This window comes from Scomber scombrus, chromosome 10 (genome assembly GCF_963691925.1).
Source record: "Scomber scombrus chromosome 10, fScoSco1.1, whole genome shotgun sequence".
NCBI lineage: Eukaryota > Metazoa > Chordata > Actinopteri > Scombriformes > Scombridae > Scomber > Scomber scombrus.
The window spans coordinates 8,467,795-8,488,732 of NC_084979.1; the positions used below are offsets into that span (position 1 = coordinate 8,467,795).

Below are 20,938 nucleotides of genomic sequence, written 5' to 3' on the forward strand. Positions count from 1 at the left end.
GAAGTATCTGTATTTATTCAATGGTTAAACATTTACAGTAGTGTGCGGAGACCCAGTAAACATCCAGTCTATTACAGTATTTATATTCATTGTGATATTAGAAATTAATCTGACTGCAAAGTTTATAGTTATGGAAGGTCATCATAATTATAGATTCTTATTAATATAAATTACAGTCATAAATGTAAATGAACCATTTAAAAATGAACCAAATGAATCATTCTTTATACATGTAGCCATCTACAGAAAAGTACATTTACATCAGAATCTCCTTAGAGAACAACCAGCTAGAGGAGTATAAATACACATGCTGCAACAGCAACCACTTAAATTACAACTAGCAAAGTAGACATAGAAAAAAAAAATAGAGTTATAAACATTTCATGTGCCACTGGAAGAGTTTATGTTTGGATGTTGATTACAGTGGTTTGTTACAACAGGTGTCAGCTCAGTTACACTGTGCTATTGGTCATTTGTGGATTTTTACACTTACTGAGGGGAATGATGTAGATGACGTAGGCCTATATGTAATTCAGTGCTTATTGTATAACAGTAAGATTTTATCCTGTGTTATAAGTGTAACACAATAATGTCTAGCTTTTATTCTACTGGTGCTAAACTGGGGCCAGTCAATGTTTTTTTAATTGTAGAAGTGACTCTTAATGTAGGTGTGAAGCTGCACATTTACCACACAGGTGGTCAATATAAAAAAGTCTCAAAGTGGATTTTGTACATTAGTCCATTTCATGTTTTTTAATGGTTAATGCTTGTATTATTTTACATTTTTCTTGCCATGCCACGAAAAGACAAAAACCAACAATGGTTCCCATCACCTTACCCTGCGTTACTCTCTCAGCCATAAACCCAACGTCTTTAAAAACAGGTCACACATGTATAGTTTCTTCTTTAAAAAAAAAAAAAAGCTCGGTAATCAGCTGAAGCAGCTGGGCACTGTAGTTTTTGCCTAAGGTTACTCAAACAGGAACAACTAGTGCATTTGTTGGGGACTATTTACAGCTGCAGATTTGTACACATTTGGTGCTCAATGAGTATTTATGGCAGAAGTATGTGGTATGTGGGAGAAATAAACCAGTGTGTGTGCTTATGGTAAGGAGGGAACGTGTCTCTCAGTACAGCTGACGTGTTTTTAATAGTTTTTGGACAGTAATAGAGCTGTATGCATACAGTAGCTAGAAAATACATGTTGGTGTTATAAGTTCATTGTTGGTTTGAGTCTTTTCATGGGATTTGTTGACAGTAAAAAATATATAAAATATTGCCAGCTTAATCCTTTAATCAGATTAGTGGGTTGAAAGAAATTAAGTATGTGTGTAGTGAGGCCTTGTAGAGAGGATATTCTGCCTTTCATTCGAATCCTGAAAATCATCTTAAAAGTATTTAATCACCTTTCTGTACTTTTCAGAGGCAATTTACCAATCCACATCTTTGAACATGCAGCAGTAAATCATCTGTTTGTTGTATTTCCAGCTATTGGATGGACTTAAACACAAAACATGCATCAGGCATTCATTTCTTGTAACTACTCTACAACAGAGCAACATTTCTTATCTGCCTTCCAAAAGTAAAGCAGAACTCAGTGGGAATAAAGAAAAAAAAAAAAAGAAAGATAAAAGGCCTCTGATGTGTCCTGATGCAGCTCAGCAGCAGGATCTGCCTCGGGGTGATTTTATGATGTTGCAATGTTACATGAATGAATCTCCTGCACCTCACTAAGATCAGTTTACTGCCTAAGACAGTCCAAAGAGAGATTCTGGCCACATGAGACATGATAGAAGAAAGAATGTAGTGCAGACTTTGAGTTAGCTTTGTGCAACTGTTATCCTCTCACATGAAATGAGAAATGCACACATTTATCTTTGGATGTGTTTACATGTACTACCTGTGCTGGTAAATGTGCATGCTTATATACCAAGTTTATCATAGAAATGCTAGAAAATCTCACATTTCATGAGATACATTCACAGGAAGCATGCAGAGTGGCAAAACTGTTTAAAAAAAAGATCTGAACTTCTGTCAACAGACTCTCATTGTATAAAAGCCTTTTAAACGCAAAATGTAATGGAGAATGAAAAGCCTTGCATTTGCATGTATTTACAGCTAGCATGCTAAAGGAAAATGCTGCTACCAAGTTTAGCAACAATGCAAACAATGCTTAAAAATGTTTTAGCATGTGCACACTATATGAAGGTCCCACATCCATCTAAAATTAAAACGATGATTCAGATATTTAAAAATGTAGCTTAGAAATTGAAATGCACCTTTGACACACAACAAGTTGCAGTAAAACTAGTCTTCTCCCTTTAGTTTCTGCGTGACACATTTGATGCGGATATTCTCTCGGAGATTGCGGAGGCGTGCGCTGCGACTTGTGATTTCCTCCACGTAGGTTTTGGGGAACCAGCCCCGTTCCCCGTCGGACAGTCTGATGCCTTCCACCCAGCCTGGTAACGTAAAACACTCTTTAGATATAATCAAACCAATACACATAAACATCTACTCCTAGTTTAAAACTCTGACAGACAGTAGGACACACCAACCGAAATTTTTATGGACAAAAGAAGTGTATTTCATAAGTTATTTTGATTTAAGAGGACCTTACCATCACTTGTGATAATCTTAGCATGAAGAATATCTGCCTTTTCCAGTGTTAACTCGTCATGCTCTTGGGCCTGATAGCTTTTGATGCATTGAACTTGCGATATGTCTGAAAGGAAAAGACATGAAAATAAATACATGTAAGGATTAAAAGGTTTATGCTGATTCATGGAGAACCTCCAACTCTATACTGACCAACATTCTCATTGGCTTGCTCGATGTCTTCCAGTGGATTAGATGGAAACATTGCTGTGATCCATCTGTGCTTACCGCTCCTTGGTAGAAACAAAACCAGAACAATTAGAATAACATCTGCTAAAGCAGTGATTCCCAACCTGGGGGTCGGGATTAATCTGGGGGTCATGAAATGAGGGATCCCAGGCAGACTTTGCTTTATTTTAAGCTGCAAGCCAAAATTTTAAAGCTGACTTAAATTGACTTAAAGCTGATTTATTGTTGACACTGCTTTGACAGAGTGTTGTTACTCACTCAGTATGTGATTTGAGCAGGATCTGGTGTTTCAGCTGCTGGCCTTCACACAGTTGCAGGTGGAAGATGAAGCCAGAGATTCCCTGCAGCTTCTGACTGAGATCCTTAACTTTGAGCTCTCCTATCTTGGCATGGACGAACACCATGAACTTCCATGTGCTGCAAAAAAAAGATAAAGATTAAGAGCGGACAGTGTGTGTCTAAATATTTCACATTTAGCTGGTGAACCTTTAAAGGGTACCTATTATGCTTTCCTTATTTTCAGTATAATATCACAATGTCGGATGTTCATATTAAACGTGGTGAAATATCAAGGTAAACATATGTAGAAGTAACCCTATGAGCGAAAAGCACTGGCTTCAGACTGCTCTGAACACAGCTTTTCAAACTTTCTGCTCATGTTTCATTTCCTGTAAATTCTTCACAATAAAATATCCAAGTAAAAGCTGTTAAAATGAAGAAATAAATCAGGAAATGTTGGGTTTGCATCAGCTGAAACTTAACACAGCTTTGATATGGCCAGGCTTTCTGGAAAGCTTGCCAATCAAAACAGAACGGGTCAGTATAAGATAAATAAGGAGTTTTTTGAACTGTGTGTCATACAAAGCTATTCTAGTGGAGTCGTACAATACAAATATAGAGCTGGAAATGAACATAATAGGTGCCCTTTAGAAATCCCCTTCAGAGATGTTTGAAGTCATATAAAAATGATTTGCTCTGACTTAGAGTCTGATAAAGTCTGATCTGGTTTTTCCACAAAAAAGTTATCAATTCCACACACTGTTACTTTAAAAGGTCGGTTAGAATTTTGTTCTAGTGTCTCCTCAAAGAACTGTTTAACATTTTGGAAAACATGCTTATTCATGTTCTTATTGAAAGTTAGATGGAAAATGAATACAGTAAATAATAAGCTTCACTATTAAACACCTATAAAAGCACAACAAGATGTGATGTATAAATTAGTACGTTTTGGAGGTGTAGGTACCTTTAAACAGAACCAGGCAAGCTGTTTCTGCCTGTTCCTAGTCTTCATGCTAAGCTAAGCTAACGATTGCTGCAAGAGAACCTGGTTCTCAACTTTCTTGACTAAATAAAGGTTTTAAAAAAGTTCAGTTAACACGCATTGTATTTCAAAAGACTTAGAATTTGAACTTAGCATTTACAGAAAACATACTTTCTAAACTTTTTTAGTCCATGGGTCATGAGTTAGTGAAAAATGTTGGTTCTGGGTCTCTTTGTATCTACTGCATGTCACTTACTCTTTCCTCCTGGACAGTAGGAGACAATCATTGAACAGGTGGAGGTACACAGGCTTGGTGGGTAACTTGAGTTTTGATCCCGAAATACTCATCATTTGAGTGTCCACTTCCAGGAGTTCACCATGTTTCACGAGCCAGCGTGATTGAGAGATCAGAGGAAAGATCTAGAGAGAAAGGAAATAACTTGCTGGATAAGAACCACAGAATAAAATATAAACACTGATGACGGAACAAAAGTATTAACAGCAGACTTCCTGGGCCGACATTTCTAAATATGGACATCAGTCACCTTTCCCTCAAAATTAATTTTCTTATTGAGGTGGATGAGTTCTTCCATCCTCTTCATTGACTGCACACTGGAGTTACATTCTTTGATGATCTAAGAAGACACATACCAACATGGTTATTACTGTTGAGCCTCACCAGTGATAATACTGGTACTCATCCAACTGGCTATTAGGAATGATAATCACTACCTTTTTTAGCTCATTAAAAGCTTTTGTGGCAGTGTCCTCATCTCGAGATCCTGGTGTCGTCCTCTTTAAGATATTCTGAAAAAATACAGAACTTTTTGAAGACATGCCAGAGCAAAAACAATACTCTTGTTGTGCAACTGTTGGGAGAGAACTTGCTGCGGCAAATTGCTTGGCCGGTTCCAATAATACCCTATTTAAACTTCCTCGCAATTAGGTTTCAAGTGCGAACATGAGCTCTGCAGTGAATGTTTAATTGTGTACCTCCACCAGCATTTTAAGACGAGTGATCCTCTGGAACGGGAGGATTAGAAAAGAGGTCAGAGGAAGTCTTTGGCAGATAGGGTCCTCCTCCAAACGGGCCAAGATGGCAGGGAAACGAGGGTTCTCGTGCCTGAGAGAATGAGACGTGGACATTTAGATCAACATTTTAATGTCTTTCAGTGAAACTAAGTGGAAATTCCAGCATGCTTTTTACCCTGAGAAAAATGTTCAGCTTACTCAAGATGAGCCATCTGCAAGTTAAGTCATGCAGGCGTAAAATAACACCTGAACAGCCTTAGAGGAAATTATGGACATCCAGCACGAAACAATTGGATTAAAGCATTACAGCTATGAATGTGCACTATACATATCTGTTCAGATCTCCAACAGCTAATGTGTTACAGACATACAGTGAAAACAGTTACTCACAGCAAACGCTGGTACGTCTGCTCTTGGTACGCCTGGTTGGTTACATAAGGTAAATAAACCCTTCGCAGAGCTGGGCAGTGATCCAGGACAATGTCACACACATCAAAACGCAAAATGTCTTCCTCCAGACGGTGCTCCAGGTCCTGAAGAAACCTACAGGCAATGAGTGAGCAAAAAACACTCAGAGAAGGAGCCAGAGTGACTGAAGTGTGAAAACAAAGACTTGAGGGCAAAAGAGGAACATTAGCAGTACATCACTTCACCTCTCACTGACATCTTTGACTTCAGGCAGTTTGGAAAAAAGCCACTGCCTATCCTGAGCTCCGAGACACTCGGCGAGCTCTTGTGACAACATGAAGTGGTCCACCACGATTATCAAACTACGTATGTATGATGCCTCAGACGTCACCAACTCAAACTTTGCCTGAATCAAGGAGGACACAGATTGTTAGCTCCAGACAGCTACAGTACATGAACTAACAGCTGGGGCAGCAGAGAAAAGAATAAGCCACAAAGACAACTACAAGATCTGAAGTGTCTTATTCACCTCCTGTAATTTCCTCTGCTCATTGCTGAAGTTATCGAGCTGACCGCTGGTGCGAACATCAGGGATGTCCTGCCACAGTGCAAAAGCCGAGCCTCGTGAAGAACGAAAGGAGCTGGATGGAGACAGATTGGATGGAGACGGGGTCCCGTCTGACCCCTCGTACCTGAGCCCCTCCTCCTCTGTGCCTGGCTCCTTCCCCTGCTGCCTCTGGATCTCTCTGTTGATGGCGACATCACTGTATTCTTGGTACAGTATCGCTGCAGGAAAAGGCATCCAGGTCTCAGTTTAAATACTGTAGGTGCAATAGAAGGAAAATAATGGAAAAAACTAAAATTTCAGGGAAACTTACAACTAGGCAAAAACCGTGATAAGCGATTTGAACTAGTGACAGTTGAAAGTGTGCACAAGTCCTCCTCTACGGATTTCTTTCGCATTCTGTGAAGGAAATGTGGAAAGACATTACAACATACTGTATCATTTAATCTTCACTGTTTTTGCAATTAAGTATTTTCAGTCTCTGTTTACCCGAGTTTTGAGCTCCACCGATGCATCCCATTGTCACTGCTGGGCAGTGGAGGATCAGGACCTACAGGACTGTGGGGGGCACTCTCACAAGAACCTCCTGAGCTGCGGTGCCTGGAGTTGGATTTATCTAAAGAGAATGAAAAGCAAGTAGTGCAGAAATGAGGTCCAGGGAATATACAAGAGATCAAAGACTCATGAAATGACTCTCAGTTTGAACCTTTCTGGTTTTGAGATGGCTTTATGACATCTTCCACTGTTTAAGACCTGCTTGTACCTTCTTAAACAATCTACAAAACCTGCAAAATATTTTCAGGCATTTTAGCCTGATGTGTAGTATGATATGGAACTAAGTCTGCAGCAAGACTTGAATCAGGGACCTTGCAATTACGTGGGCAGCATCTTAGATCTCAATACCCCCACAAAGCCCAACACTTTGCATATTTTCACAATCGATTAATATCTTAATTATTTTTCCAAATTACAGAGGAGTAATCAGTAGCCCTTCTAAATTGTCAGACAGCCGTGAAAGAATGCTCATCACAATTTCAGAGAGCCTGAGGTAACTTTTAATTGCTTGTTTCGTTTGACCAACAGTCTAAAACCTGAAGATATTCAATTATCAATGTTGTAAAACAGACAAAAGCAGCAAATGTTTGGCACTTTTGATTGATCAATGACGGCAATGAATTCTAAAAAGTGTAGTTGATTAACTTGGTCAGTGGACTCATTGATGAAGTCATTATGGTCTCTTCCACTGTATTAGAATATGCAATTTTTATCTAACTGTTCCACCACAAGCTGATGGCAGGTTTTATTTCCTACAACAGAGCAAATATGCAGGTTTGACATTAGGTGATGTTTCTGAGACAGATTCTAACCAGGTCTGAAAGCTCCAATCTGACCTATACTCAAATAAAGATCATTTTATGTTGTTTTTCCCGCCAATTTAACACATATCTATGTATCTATATAAAGTGCCAGTCAACAGTTTGGAAACACTCTCTTATTCAAAGGAATGGGAAGGTCTATCCACCAAGCTCATTGCCTGAGAAGCTGTTTTGTCTGTTATCATCCAGTGGGTTGTTTTGGACATTGTTTTGATGAAAAGTTATAAAGATGGTTCTGATGTGTACTCACTGTCTGGGTTTGGGCTGAGGCTGTGGGAGCTCTGTCGGTCCTTGGAGGAGACCCGAGCAGACAGCGACTTCCCCAGCTTCAAGGTGAAGGAGTTCTTCCTTTGGGACAGCTGAAGTCTGGATATCAGTTCTGAAGCTGAGAATCGCCGGCGCTCATGGTCCCCTTGACGACCACGTGACAAAAAGCTGCCCCCTGTCGCGTTTGACGTCTCTACACTCCCGCTGTCCTCCCCCACCCCTGGTAATGAGTCCTCTATTATTTGCAATGGTTCTGCAGGTAGATGTAAAATATCATTGTTATTGAGGTTTGGGAGATCTGTAGCACCACCTGTGGATGAAGGACTTGTGGCGGTCTCTAGTGAAGATAATCCACTGAGGTCCTCCTCTAAGAAAGATGCAAAAGGTCCGGGGAAGATGTAGTCTGCATCCAGGATTGGGCTGCTGAGAGATTCATCACTGGCGCTGTCTGGGGAATAAACCTGCATCTTTCGCCCTGGAAACAAGAAAATGACTTTAATAGAAGAGAAGAAATGTTCTGAAGCTCAATTTGTAATGTCAACTTTTATCAAGAGTCAAAACAGCACAACACTCACGGATAGACTTCTCTTTCAGTGACCCCTGTGATGTTCTCCTCTGTGGCTGCCTGGAGTTAGGGCTCTGAAACTCAGGACCTTCAGGTGAAGATGGGGAGCATAGTAACTGAGAATCCCACGAGTCTCTGTTTGTGTATAGCGAGGACAGAGGGAACGATAGAGGGAGGCTAAGAGCTGAGTGGAGAGGACGACATACTGTTGTGACAGTTTGTGGTTTTTCAGGCTGCTCCTGCATAGAAATCCTGATGCCATCTTGGCATTCAAGCACACCGTCATCTGCAGGTGTACAAGAGTTCAAATTCAACCTTGTTTCATGCTCATCGTCTGTCCTTTGGCAGCTGTTCTGCATATCATTCAGTTCGTTCAGTGTGTGGCTGTAACCGTTGAGGGGCAGGGGATGTGTTGTGCATTGTGCGTCTGGAATAACAGTCGGCCTCGGACAGCCATGACCGTTTAGTTTAGGAGTCACTGGTGGTTGTAGCTCAATAAAAGCCAAAGTTTCCTGCTGGCACACAGCGACGTGCTTGTGGTGGCACGGGTGAAGGAGAGACCTGTCCTCCTGGGCCTCACTCAGAGCTGGGGACTCTCCCGAGCCAGGGATCCACATGCTGGGACTCTCTCCTCGGCAGCGAAAAGCGTGAAAGTGAGGTTGGAAATCAGGAAAAGGTGAGAATCCATAACCAGGGAGCATGACTGAACGAACACATGGGAGCTGCAGAGGGAAGAGGGAGAAAACAAAACTTATATAAAGTCACAGTTCCCACAGCTGCAACACCAACAGTCTAAAACTAAACAAAAAAGGTACACATTTCTCAACACAGAGTGACAATGCTGGTTGTGTTACCGCAGAACATAATTTACTGCATAATCATCTTACACAGTGATTCAATTTTGCAAGCTGGAGAAGGAACAGGAATGTAGAAACAGCAACCATGAAGAAGTATCAATATGTTTTGGTAAAAAAAATGTCATGAACGAACAGCTGGTCACTGTTACTATGACAAAAAAAAGTAAAGTTTACAAGCCTTATTAAAATGATGACTTTATTTTTAAATTCAATATTTAAAGACAAAGAAAATCCTTTAAACACATACATGAAGATACTGAAGTAGATGAATATAAATGATATAGGTCCAATTTCTGGTCTGTGACTTCAGCAATAGGGATATTTATACTATAAGTGAGTTACGCCACAATATATAACCTGTTTAAAATGTTGTTATCTGTGATCACTTGTTATATTGATAATATGGACAAAATGTTGGTTAGGATGATTAAACTGTCTGAAAACATTTGTGGATTTCTGCATAAACGCCTGAATCCAACAGAGAAGCAAAGGGGCGTGTCCTCAAGAAATAACTGGTATAATAAAAAAAATAATACAACAATGAACCACTTATCCAATCAATAAGGCTGACTGAACACAACTCACTGTTACAAAGTTGGCTTAATGTTGCCACGGGATACCACGGACTCAACCAAGTGTTACACAGTATATTCACTTGTAAATGTGGATGTTTAGTTGATGTCACTTTTTTGGGATTCATTCAAATTCATTTAGGATGTGTAGCATGCACACAAACATACACACACACACACACACACACACACACAAGCCCACACACACGCACACACACACACACACTGAGCAGACAGTCCTGGAGTTAGTGACATGGACCCTGAAACTAATGACACATGCAGGATGTGTCCCAGTCAAACCGGTCTTCACACACACACACACACACACACACACACAACTGTGGATACACACACACACACACACACACACACACACACACGCGCATACACACACACTTAAGTCTGGTGCAGTGTGTCTCCTGAGCCGTGTCTTCCTGCTCTAATTAAAGACCTCTCTTCACGCAGTATTCAGCCCCTGTACTTAACATCTCTAGACACACACACACACTCACACACACACACACTCACACACACACGCACACACACACACAGACACACACACACACACACAGAAACACATCACTCCAGACAGAATACCACAACAGACGGACACACAGAGGAAGAGCGGCACATCCTCAGCACTCTCACCTTTCACCTGAGATCTATACTCATCTATCACTCCGGTTGTTGGTCTACTTTCCTGTCAGCCCGACTGAACATTTACAGTGAGCGTCTGTCAGAGAGTCCGCTCTGCTGACAGCTTGTTTAAACACACACTAGTGGATCTGGGTCTGCTTCCTGAACAGGTAATCCTCAACTTCTGACTTAAACACCAGGTAAAATGAATGGTGCTGATGGTAACTTCCAGCACGCACAGTCTCATGTGCACGGAGGGGTGCAGAGTAAACTAGTTTTATATGTTGTATGTAGCACACAGTCACAGACCCACTTAATTTATTAATTTATAGCGGCACCTTGTCGCCAAAAGAAAAGGTGGAGCAATACAAATATAACGTATTTGTTCTCCAAAGTGATATAATCATAAACCTTTGTGTTTTTGTAAAGCAGATAACTAGTAGTGTTTAGCCTATCAATTAGCCTGGCAAGCATAGCCACTATAACCTACTTTGACAGCTTTCACAAATTTCCTGTGTGAATATAGTTGTGAACGGTTTCTACTATCAGAGGCTGTTGAACCAACATAGTCATCACACCACTGTTTTAAATATGCTCCACTTTGTTCATTTTTATTCAGAACAGTTAGTGACAGTTGGTGATGAAAGAAGTTGTAGTTACTCTTTGATGCCTGTGGACAGGCAAAAGGTAAAAAGTACTAACTATAGAGAAACTATAAAGATCCTCTTCCAGTTGTGTTTTAAGACATCCATGTAAAATACACTGCTTGAAACAAAAAATTGTGTCTGATATGGCTTTTCAGCAGAATAAGTTCAGTTACCTTATTAAAAATCCTTGAAAGGACAATTAAAAAATCCAGAATCTAGAAAACTGATATCACTTTTTTAAGTTGTATACTGGACCATGACTGGCTCCAAAATAGTAGCGATGTCATAAATCATGATCGTAGGTACACGCCTCAAACTCACATTTAAGGTGAGCACAGAGACACTTTCCTTCTCATGCAGCTGAGTGTGAAAAAAGCTCTCTAATGTCAAACTTGCACGTACATCATTCTGTACAGTAAAGCTCAAACACTCGGAAAAAAGTAACGGAAAAAACCCAAAAATGTTTTCACTTGGAGGAGACTTTACCTATTTGTTCTCTAAGGTTATATGTCTTAGCCCTGAGGCTTTGTTTTAGTGAAAGTAGGTCGGGTAGCAATTACCTAGCAATGAGGTGTGTTAGCATAGCCACATTAGCTGACAACTTACAAAGTATTATTTGTTTAATTTTGTGTTTTTTTAACTTGGAGCAGCTCCTCCATTTCTTTATGTGTTGTGTTGTGGGATAGTAGTATCTACCAACACCTTACCTAAAAATCAAATGGTTTTAGTGTGCAGGCCTGTGTTTTTAGCCACACTTTAGCTAGTCATTTTTCCATTGTAAACTGCTACAAACTCTCAAAACACATAGTATTAGTATACAGCGTAGTGTGTAATTTGGGGCACAGACAAGGTCACAGTCTGTGAGTGTTAATTGTTAACTTTCTTATCTCTTTTCGGCAGGTTCTTTGTTATAGATAATTCTGTGAAATTATACCCTTCAATCACGCATTTCCTATTTGTATAGAGTCTAATGATTATACTCACTAAAAATTTTAATTTGACACATATATTTTACATTATAGTTAGTAATATCAAATTAAACTGGACACCTGTAATTAACATGAGTATATGAGTGTCCCGTAAGAGGATAAAAGCATCAATTAATCCTTTTCTTGAAAGCATAACTTTGTTCATGATGGTGTTTGTTTGCCTGGTGAATCATAGTTTACTCTCCTCTTTATGGAGCGCACATGTGCAGTATGCTGTGAATATGAGGCTGTTGAAAAGCCACACCTGTTCTTGTGGCAACCGTAGGCAGCCCACTCAATCCTATCTCTCTGTTGCACACACACTCACACACGCACGTTTGCATACATGTCTGCGCGCAAACACAAGTGCACACACGCACATACACTAGTGCAGGCACAAATGGTTACCTGTTCCCTGCTGTAGACAAAGGCAGCCTTTATCTGTATGCCTGGGCCAGGCTGCCCTGAGCACAGGACACCTGAGAGGGTGTGGGAACTGCTTATACTGATCCACTCATATAGTGCAGCCACTGAGCCATATAAACACAACCAGAACACTGTTGCATAATGAGTTTATTGGTGTCAACCTGATTATATTGTAATCCTGCTGTAAACTTTATTTGTTCCTCGCCGCAGTCAAATCTAAATTAGTTCCTTGTTTATAACGTGCTTCAGTTTCCACAATCATCTCAACTTTCAATGCAACTTAATGCATGAATGTTCACATAATCCTCCATCAACAGCCAAGTTGTCATAAATCAACACACAATAAATCAACTCTGTGTAGAGAATTAGTTATCAGCTCATTTGATCAAGAAACCTCAAAGATTCCAAAAACTGACTATAAGCCACATCCCTCAAAACATGAAAGCATCCGATTACACGTACGGCACATTCCTCGCGCTGATACAATTATATCACGCTATTAAAATTTCAATTCCAAAGACGTGTAATTTCCTTTGTCATAGCAGGGGTGTTATTTGTGACTGTTATGGACGTTGCTGCCAGTGTTTCCCCTGTAATTTCACTAGGCTGCTCTAAGACGGTGTGTCTGCATACAGTTAATGAATAGCACTCTGGCATGCGTCTAATGCCAGCAGCCATACGAGGAGCACTTTTAATCTTAAACATTTTCCATCTTGAAGGACTCAGAATAATCCTTTAATGGAGTGTATCACATAAATATGAGCATGAATCCACTTTGGATTCAGCTCCATGACAGAGCCAAATGTTGTGTAATCGCATAATTAAAGTTGGTTTGATGTTTGCCGGGGGGGAGAGGGTGAGGGTGTTAAAACAAATGGGTTTACAGTTGGAATTGTTTGTGGTTCATAAAGGTGAAGGCATACATTTTTATGCTGTTTACTTTTTTAATTTCGGGGAATGTGTCGGTATCGTTAATTTAATGGTTTGTGGAGGAAAATCACCGCTCTGTGCTTGGTTGATAAGAGTTGATAAGAGTTGGCAACTACTACTCTGGATGTGGATGTGGGTTTTACTGTCAATAAATAATGGAAAACATGATTCTGCTGAATTTTTTAGCATGGAAACAGCAGTCTACTTTGTTTTGCTTGGTGTGGTTCTGCCAGGCTGATAGGGTACGTGCTTGGATGTAACATCCCAGTGCTTGGCTTGGACATCATCATACCATCAACATGAACTCTCTCTCTGACCAGCTGACTGACTATAATCCAAGCAGACTTTTCAGGTCATTGGGTCAATGGTGGTTTTCAATGGTTCGATATAACCAGCCTTAATCTGAATATGTGCATTTCCACTGCAGCCTCACAACAGGAGATAACTGCACTCATCATGTCATCCATACCTGGAGTAAAGAGTCACATTGACGGATTATTTAAAAGTTGCTTGCAGTTTTGAGGAGCGGGTGAAGAAATTCAGGATGCATAACACCGATGTGGTCTTCCATTTTTTTAAACAAAAAGGAAATCTCCTTTGGAAAATAGCGTCCGTCCCTTCCCCCCCATGCACAGTGCGTAAGTCTGGTGTGTTTGGTGAGACAGACTGGAGTGTCCTGACAGTGTGGTGTGAGCAGCTCATGTGTGTGTGTGAGATCACAGTTTAACTCGGTCACATTGGACCACTAATTGCCAAGCAGTAGACTAAAGAGCCCAGCATTGTCTGCCGAGACAAGACACGACATCATTCAGCGTCACTTCTGGGAAAACTCCGGGCTATCCCTGTTTTGTGAAACCAGATTTTGTAACATTTTTCTATCAACTCTGTGAAAGTGAAGACTGAGTTAATATAGTTATTGTGTGTTACTGCAGGTTCAAACTACAGTACCTAAAAATGCAAACCTCAAATTTTCCACAAACATTATGCAAGCTTGTGTGCTGGTTTTCCATCCAGCTTTTTTGATGCAAATTAGATGAGTTGAAACAATTAAAGGTAACTGGGGACATGTTGATAAAATTATACAATAAGCTCTTATGCTTAGATGTTATGATGGTAAAATCTCTATCTCATGTATCGTCCCTTATAGTTAGCTGATTGTTAGTTGAACCGTTGATAATAAAGTTTCACATTAGCAAGTCCGTCTGAAAACTTTCCCCTAGGTACTGTTGTGCTTACAGTGTCAATTCTTCAAATGCTTTACATTTCTTCTTATAGATGTGTGATTGGATGGGGGATTTGCAACAACCTAGCTGCTGGCAACGCACATGACTTTCAATGTACACTCTGAATACCTGAATGCAAAGCCAGGCTGTTATCTTCTTGGTATTTTAATGGGCTTGATCTCAATCGCCCAATCGAAAGAAACTCTTCAGTGAAACTTGAATTCCAACCTGAGAAAGCGCACCACATGTCAAGGAGACACGTTAATCTGCATTTTTGTTTGTAAGATCAGACGCCTCAATGGTGCGATCATGGCTGAGTGAATTCAGGTCAAGCAGTTTCTTGGTATTCGTTCCTCACTGAGACAGGTGAGCACCCCAGAGGCTACAGAGGAGGCGGGCTGGGTTGGGGGGTTACCCGAATGTTTACACATGGTGTGGGTCCTCCTAATCCTTTACTACAGCCTCGGGCAACTTACCCACGACCTTCCGAGACATTATAAAGATGCATGCTGACAACCCGGCTTACAATCACAAAAAAGCAAAGACATACACACACAAGGCGCACCTGAATGTGAATGTGTGTGTGTGTAAGACGCTATCTGCCTTTGATTGAAAGCGACAAGACGTAGAGAGGCCTTTCCTGACCTTGTCCCACCCGGGGGAGGGGAGGGGAGGGGGGATTCCCACTAACAGAAATGGACAAACAGCAATCTCTCATTTAATAGCCTGAAAAAATGGCGACCATCTCACGCGTAAACGCCAAGACTTTTGGACCTTTAACCTTCCCTTCCCCCCTGTGCACCCCAGCTTTACTCTTCCACCATAACAACTGCAGCTGAATGAAGCTGACATAGAGACACACAGCCAGACACAAAGGAGCTATTGACAAACTTATGGAAATAACCTGATCTAATTATGGTGCTTTGTCATAAGTCACAAAAGCTACCAAGTCGATGGAGGGCCAAGGATCCAACACGCGGTAAATCCAGAAAAGCTCATAATCAGTACCTTATGACAGATGATGGTTATCTGTATGCAATGAGATTGTAAGAAAAGGAGTGCTGATTTAGGATGTTTTGGCAGGTTACATTGACATATGAAGAGTTAAATCCAACACATTAGGAAACCTTCTCAGAAAATTTAGCACTGTCAGCTTGTGCTCCTTTACTCAGTATCTTTAAAAGACACACCTGACTCCACCATCCACCTAATTTTACCACTAACCCAGCACAAGTTCATTTTATGTTTGCATGAAGCCCGAATCAATTATTTTTTTTCCAGTAATAGATACCAGATGCTTTCATGGCTGCAACAAATTTTCATAATTGATTCCTCTGACGTTTCCCAGGGCACTCAGTGATGTCATTAAATTTTATTCCAACCAGCAGTTAGATATTTAATTTACATAATGATATATACCTAATATAAAGCAGAAAGTCCTCAAATCTAAGCTGGAATGAGCAAATGTTTTAGAAATTTTGCTTGATAAACAACTTTTAAGCATTTAAAGGGAATGGGCTGTCGGTTTTCTACATTTTCTTTTCAATCAATCCCATAAAAACATAGAAACCAACAATGAATTCATCCTACTAACAAGTATCTTCTGTTTACCAAAAATCTATTTTATACCTCTGTGCCACAAAGCTCCATTGTTGTCCAAAAAACAATTAAAACCACATCAGTGAGCCACATTTTTGCACTGGGAGTTCCTTCTTATCACGAACATGGCCGATGTTATACTGAATCAATCCTACATTCACCATTCTGCTGCTGTAAATACACACTAGAGCACCAAGAGTATTAATCCACAGCTGAAGATAGTCCATAACAAATGCAGTATTTCCTCCTGTTTTTGTGAAGAACTACAGTGCCCAGCTGTTTCAGGAAATACTTTTGCCTTTTTCAAAGATAAAATTTTATGTTTTTGACCTATTTTTAAAGATGTATGTCTTCAGCAGGACCAGTGGGCTTTGGGGCTGACTGCTATAGACAGGGTAGGAAAGTCATTAATTATTAACACCAGCCTCATCATTTTACAAAGTTACACTTAACTGCTAATAATTGTCTGTTCATCCACTGATCATACCAGCACCAGAAACTCACCAGTAGCCCATGAAAAGAGTTGTTCACATATGTGCTGTTCTGTCTGCTTTCTGCTTGTTTTTATGTTTTGGCCTAAATTCATCAGAAAAGAGGATGCTGGGTTTTCTGGACTCAAACTGTCATCAGAGCACTTTGATTCCAATCTGATCCTTTGCCACTGAGCTCTCAAAAGCCTGACCTACTTCACAACAAATTGCTGATGCATCTCTTGCATCCATCTGCTTGTGCGCTCACTTGTACACTCTGCCTCCATGTTTTTGACTTTTTCTGCTCTACTTTTCCCCAGCTGAGCACCAGCAGTTTCTCTTCACAACACTCCCCCCCCCCCCCCCCCCAGCGCCACCAGCCTCCTCGCTTTTATTATCTGGACAGGTATGGACAAGCCATCCGTTGGGCTGCTTGTTGTTTTGAAATGTGATCGTGTAAAAGTGGAACACACCCGACGGAGCTGACCATCCAGAAATGATTCTACTTTTAGCCCAGAGCTGAAGCTATAAAGTATTCAAAAACCAAAACTCTGAATTCCAGCAGCGTCATCAGGATTAAAGCGATGAATTGAAAGAGAGCCAAACGCCCTAAAGAGCTGCTGCTGCTGAACGTGAGAGCAACACCTGGTTTGAGATTTTGTTTTTTTTTTCTTCCCTTAAGTGCAAAGAGGCTCAAAAACCAAATATTTTTTAGCCAAGACACATATTATACCGCATGAGTACAAATGTGAAACACACACCGCGTCGTATTGGCCGAGCCGCAGTGTGAAACAACCTGAGGGCTACAGTGTTAGACAGGTGTGCAGCCACGCAGTCAGGGCAGCGCTCGGCACACATCGCCTCGAGGCTGAAGTTTCTTCTCATCTGCTTTAACCTTCACATATCAGCCAAATATTCTCTGATATTAACTATTAAATGACAGAGCCTGTGTGCTGCTGCCTAAAAAAAAAGAAAGAATGATTTGTGCCCTCGAAGGGGGGTAGGAGCTCTCTCACTTCCAAATCAAAGCCAAACACATTACTGTATCATTATTAACTGAGTGCACAACTCAGTAGGTGGTCCCTTTTATAGTCAAGTTCATGTCCAACTTTGGAGGTGCCCCCCCCCCCCCAGATGAGACCCTCTGACACACAAGAGACACTTTTCCACATTCCCTGGATGACTCGGCACGCTCATTCCTCTGAAATTGACCGTTAAGCCAAGACAGGAGACAAACAAAGAAACTCAACTGTACACGTGCAGGAGAGAGGGCTGCTATTATGGGCTATTAAAGCCGCTGCTATTTAGGCTTTGAGCCAAAAAGCTAGGAAAAGTGACCCAGTCTGCTCAAAAATGTCGGTGTCAGTGATGTTTAAATAGCAGGGTGCTTACAGTCAATGATACCTAATGGTTGTAGCCTAGCTGTAAGAAAAGAGGTCAGTGCGTAAGACAGGGCAGAGACAGTCACATTCAGGTGAGCAGCTTAGCATGTGGGCACGTGCATGTACACACCATAGGCAGCACAGGTCTTATTTGCATGCACACAGTGAGCTGGGGAGGGGAGGTGAGGGACGACGTGTCGGGTGTGGGAAGGGTGAGGTGTGGCATCCTGGATCGTTTCCCCACAGCACCTACACACATACACACACACATATACACAAGCACAGTCTGACTGGCAGGTGATGGGGCAGGTGCTCTCCAGACATACGGGGGGGGGGGGGGGGGGGGGGGGGGGGGGGAGGGAGGAAGTGGGAAAAGAAGGATGGGCCCTGTGGTGTGTTATAAATCTGTGTGTGATATGAGCAGGCATGCAGAGTGAAATCAAATCTAGCGCATTTACATGCTCAACAATTAGAAATTCAATCCCAGCTGCATGGATTCAGGAATACTAGATTTGTTGTTCTTTCCAATTACATAAAATAACATTAATAATGATAACAATAATAATAATAATAATGATATGATACTGTTTTGAGATGCCCGCCATCATACAGGATATCTACAGCCTGTAATAAAGTGCAGTAAAACAGGTCAAGGTCTTGATTTATGCCTTCTGCCGGTACATGTCTATCCAATGTGCAGGTGGTGCGTTCAAGTCAGACATACCGTAGTAAATCAGATAATCCAGAAAACACCCACAGCTATCTATTTGTGTTATAGACAAAATATGACTACCCATACATGCAGCCACGCAGCAGCAGCTGTGAGGTCACAAGACAGTACACTTAGTCATCAAGGAGGCAGACAGAAAGCCAGCCATCACCTCAGATCACCTTGTTGGTGAAGGAGTTTGAAAGATGTTGACAAAAAAGTCCCAGTCACCACAATGAAAGGAAGGGATCAGCTTCCCTTGTATTAAAAAAATGATAGGCTGGCTGTTGAATGTCACAAATGTCTTATTGTTTATGCCTAATGAAGTGGTGCCAACAAATCTGGCTCCACATGAGTGAACAATTAAGTTATGTGGCAGGGGTGAAAGAAAAACCCAGATCACTTTGCACTGAGTCTGGGAAACACACATGTGAATCTGAATGTATGAACCAATACAAACATTCACACACATTGGGGCACTCACTGTCTGTCAATGGTTGTGTCCTCGCCTGAAGCTACGGAGGGGGGGGGGGGGGGGGGGGGAAGGTGTTTGAGCCTTATGCCAAAATGTCAAGCAGAAGAGAAGAGAGCAGAGAGAGTGTGTGCGAGCTGCGGCGCCAAGTTTCAGCCATGTACAGTTTTTAACAACCCCTCATCCGACATACTCCAGACATGCACTTACCTGCCCCACTCTGCAACAACTCATTGCTGCACTGTAACCATCACATTCAAGGCTCACCTAACTCTGCACTGCATTGGGAGCCGCAGGAAACATTACTGATGCAAACAGCGACTTCTTCCAAGAGAATATATTAATAGAGAAGCTGATAAAGCCTCTGGCGGAATCTCTTTTAGCTGGATATTTGGTTATCTGCAGCTTTAGTGTTGCAGGAAAGTGAAAGCAATGGTAAAACTGTCAAATTTAAGACATTAAATAATGCTTTTTATTTCCAATCATGTATTCCACTGCAATGCACGTGCATTACATTCAGAGCTTTATCTAAAGAGCTGGTTTTGTTAGTAGACAAAACAACATCCAGAGGAACAATGAATGTTGTGTTTGCCACCTGATAACCCATCTCAGATTCGTGTTGTCTCTTGAAACCCACATACAAACAGTATCTAGCTTTGCTTACAGTGCATATATGCTGTCAGATAACAGCAATGCACCTGACAAGCTGCACAGCACCACTTTCTCCAAGTGCACCGTACAAAGTAGAGCGTGCAAATCACACAGCTCAACTTTCACTCGCAGCACCAAAATTCTCCCACTTGAAGCAAAAAAAACAAAACAATGGTATTGACATGAAGATGAAATGTTCGAGTGCAGATTTCTCTGCTTCGCTCATTTCTCTGTGAGAGTTGCTGTTGTTGGTTTTCAGTACTGTACCTCATTGGCGTTTAGCAGCCTAGTGTGTGTGCTGGATGGTGGCCAGCAGCAGTGTGTGAATCCAGGCCATCCCAGGGTCAGGGTGAGCCACTCTGCTATCCATTGCTGCCTTGTGTTCCTCCCGGCTTCTCTCCTCCCTTCTCCTCTTCTTCAGCTTTTTTTTATTTTTAAACGCGAGGTACTTTTTAAATGTTGTGCTCCAGCTTCTTTTGCCTGTTTCTTCTGCTTCTTTTTCCTTGTTCGCTTCCACAAAAAAACAAAAACAGGTTGAACAAACAGCCACCACTTGCTGCTCTCAGAGCTACTTACAATGCAGATCCCTTCTCTAAGCTCCTCTGCTCTCCCTTCCCTCTCGCTCCTTTCCCCTCCCTCTCCCTCTCCCTCTCTCTCTCTCTCTGCTACTGTTGGGAAGTGCTCTCTCATTTTCTCTTATTCTCCACCCCCTCTCTAGCTCTTCCACTAACTAATAGTTATTTAGTGTCTCATTTCAGCACCTGCTTTAAGACAGAGAGAGGAGGGAACAGAAACTTGGAGAGAAAAATGTTGCTCTTCTGTAGGAGTGTGCAGGAGTAAAAAAAAAAAAAAGTGCATGTGTGTGTCCATGTGATGGTGATGGGGTCTACTTTACCAGCAAAAATGTATGTATTGTGTGTCATCATGTACTGTTTGTTATTTGAATGTGTGAGGTGTACATTTATAAACACACATTCGAGATCTGTGCAAACAAAAGTGTACATTTGCATGGTTGTCTTTGTGCATGCATGCATCACTGTGTATGCTGGTTGTTGTGTTTGTGAGCGCCTGCATG

The 20,938-nt window shown here is 41.3% G+C and overlaps 1 protein-coding gene across 1 annotated transcript; it reads right to left on the reverse strand.

Moving 5' to 3' along the window:
* Positions 1 to 17: 17 nt before the first annotated feature.
* Positions 18 to 20,339, reverse strand: arhgef19 (Rho guanine nucleotide exchange factor (GEF) 19). The gene is made up of 16 exons (XM_062427080.1): positions 20,131 to 20,339; positions 8,332 to 9,043; positions 7,740 to 8,231; positions 6,603 to 6,729; positions 6,427 to 6,512; positions 6,078 to 6,334; positions 5,794 to 5,954; positions 5,531 to 5,683; positions 5,102 to 5,231; positions 4,841 to 4,915; positions 4,654 to 4,743; positions 4,365 to 4,528; positions 3,106 to 3,264; positions 2,812 to 2,891; positions 2,621 to 2,725; positions 18 to 2,462 (listed from the first exon to the last, which is right to left on the reverse strand). Exons 2-16 carry the CDS (start codon positions 9,020 to 9,022, stop codon positions 2,308 to 2,310), a joined length of 2,925 nt encoding a protein of 974 aa, XP_062283064.1. The 5' UTR covers positions 9,023 to 9,043; positions 20,131 to 20,339; the 3' UTR covers positions 18 to 2,307.
* Positions 20,340 to 20,938: the final 599 nt, after the last annotated feature.

Excerpts from the sequence above, each read along its gene's own strand:
- arhgef19 (XM_062427080.1), bottom strand. The coding sequence starts at position 9,022 with ATGCTCCCTGGTTATGGATTCTCACCTTTTCCTGATTTCCAACCTCAC. Across the intron at positions 6,335-6,426 it reads ATCACGGTTTTTGCCTAGTT|CGATACTGTACCAAGAATAC; the intron begins GTAAGTTTCCCT and ends CTTTTCCTGCAG. Across the intron at positions 5,684-5,793 it reads GTCAAAGATGTCAGTGAGAG|GTTTCTTCAGGACCTGGAGC; the intron begins GTGAAGTGATGT and ends CATTGCCTGTAG.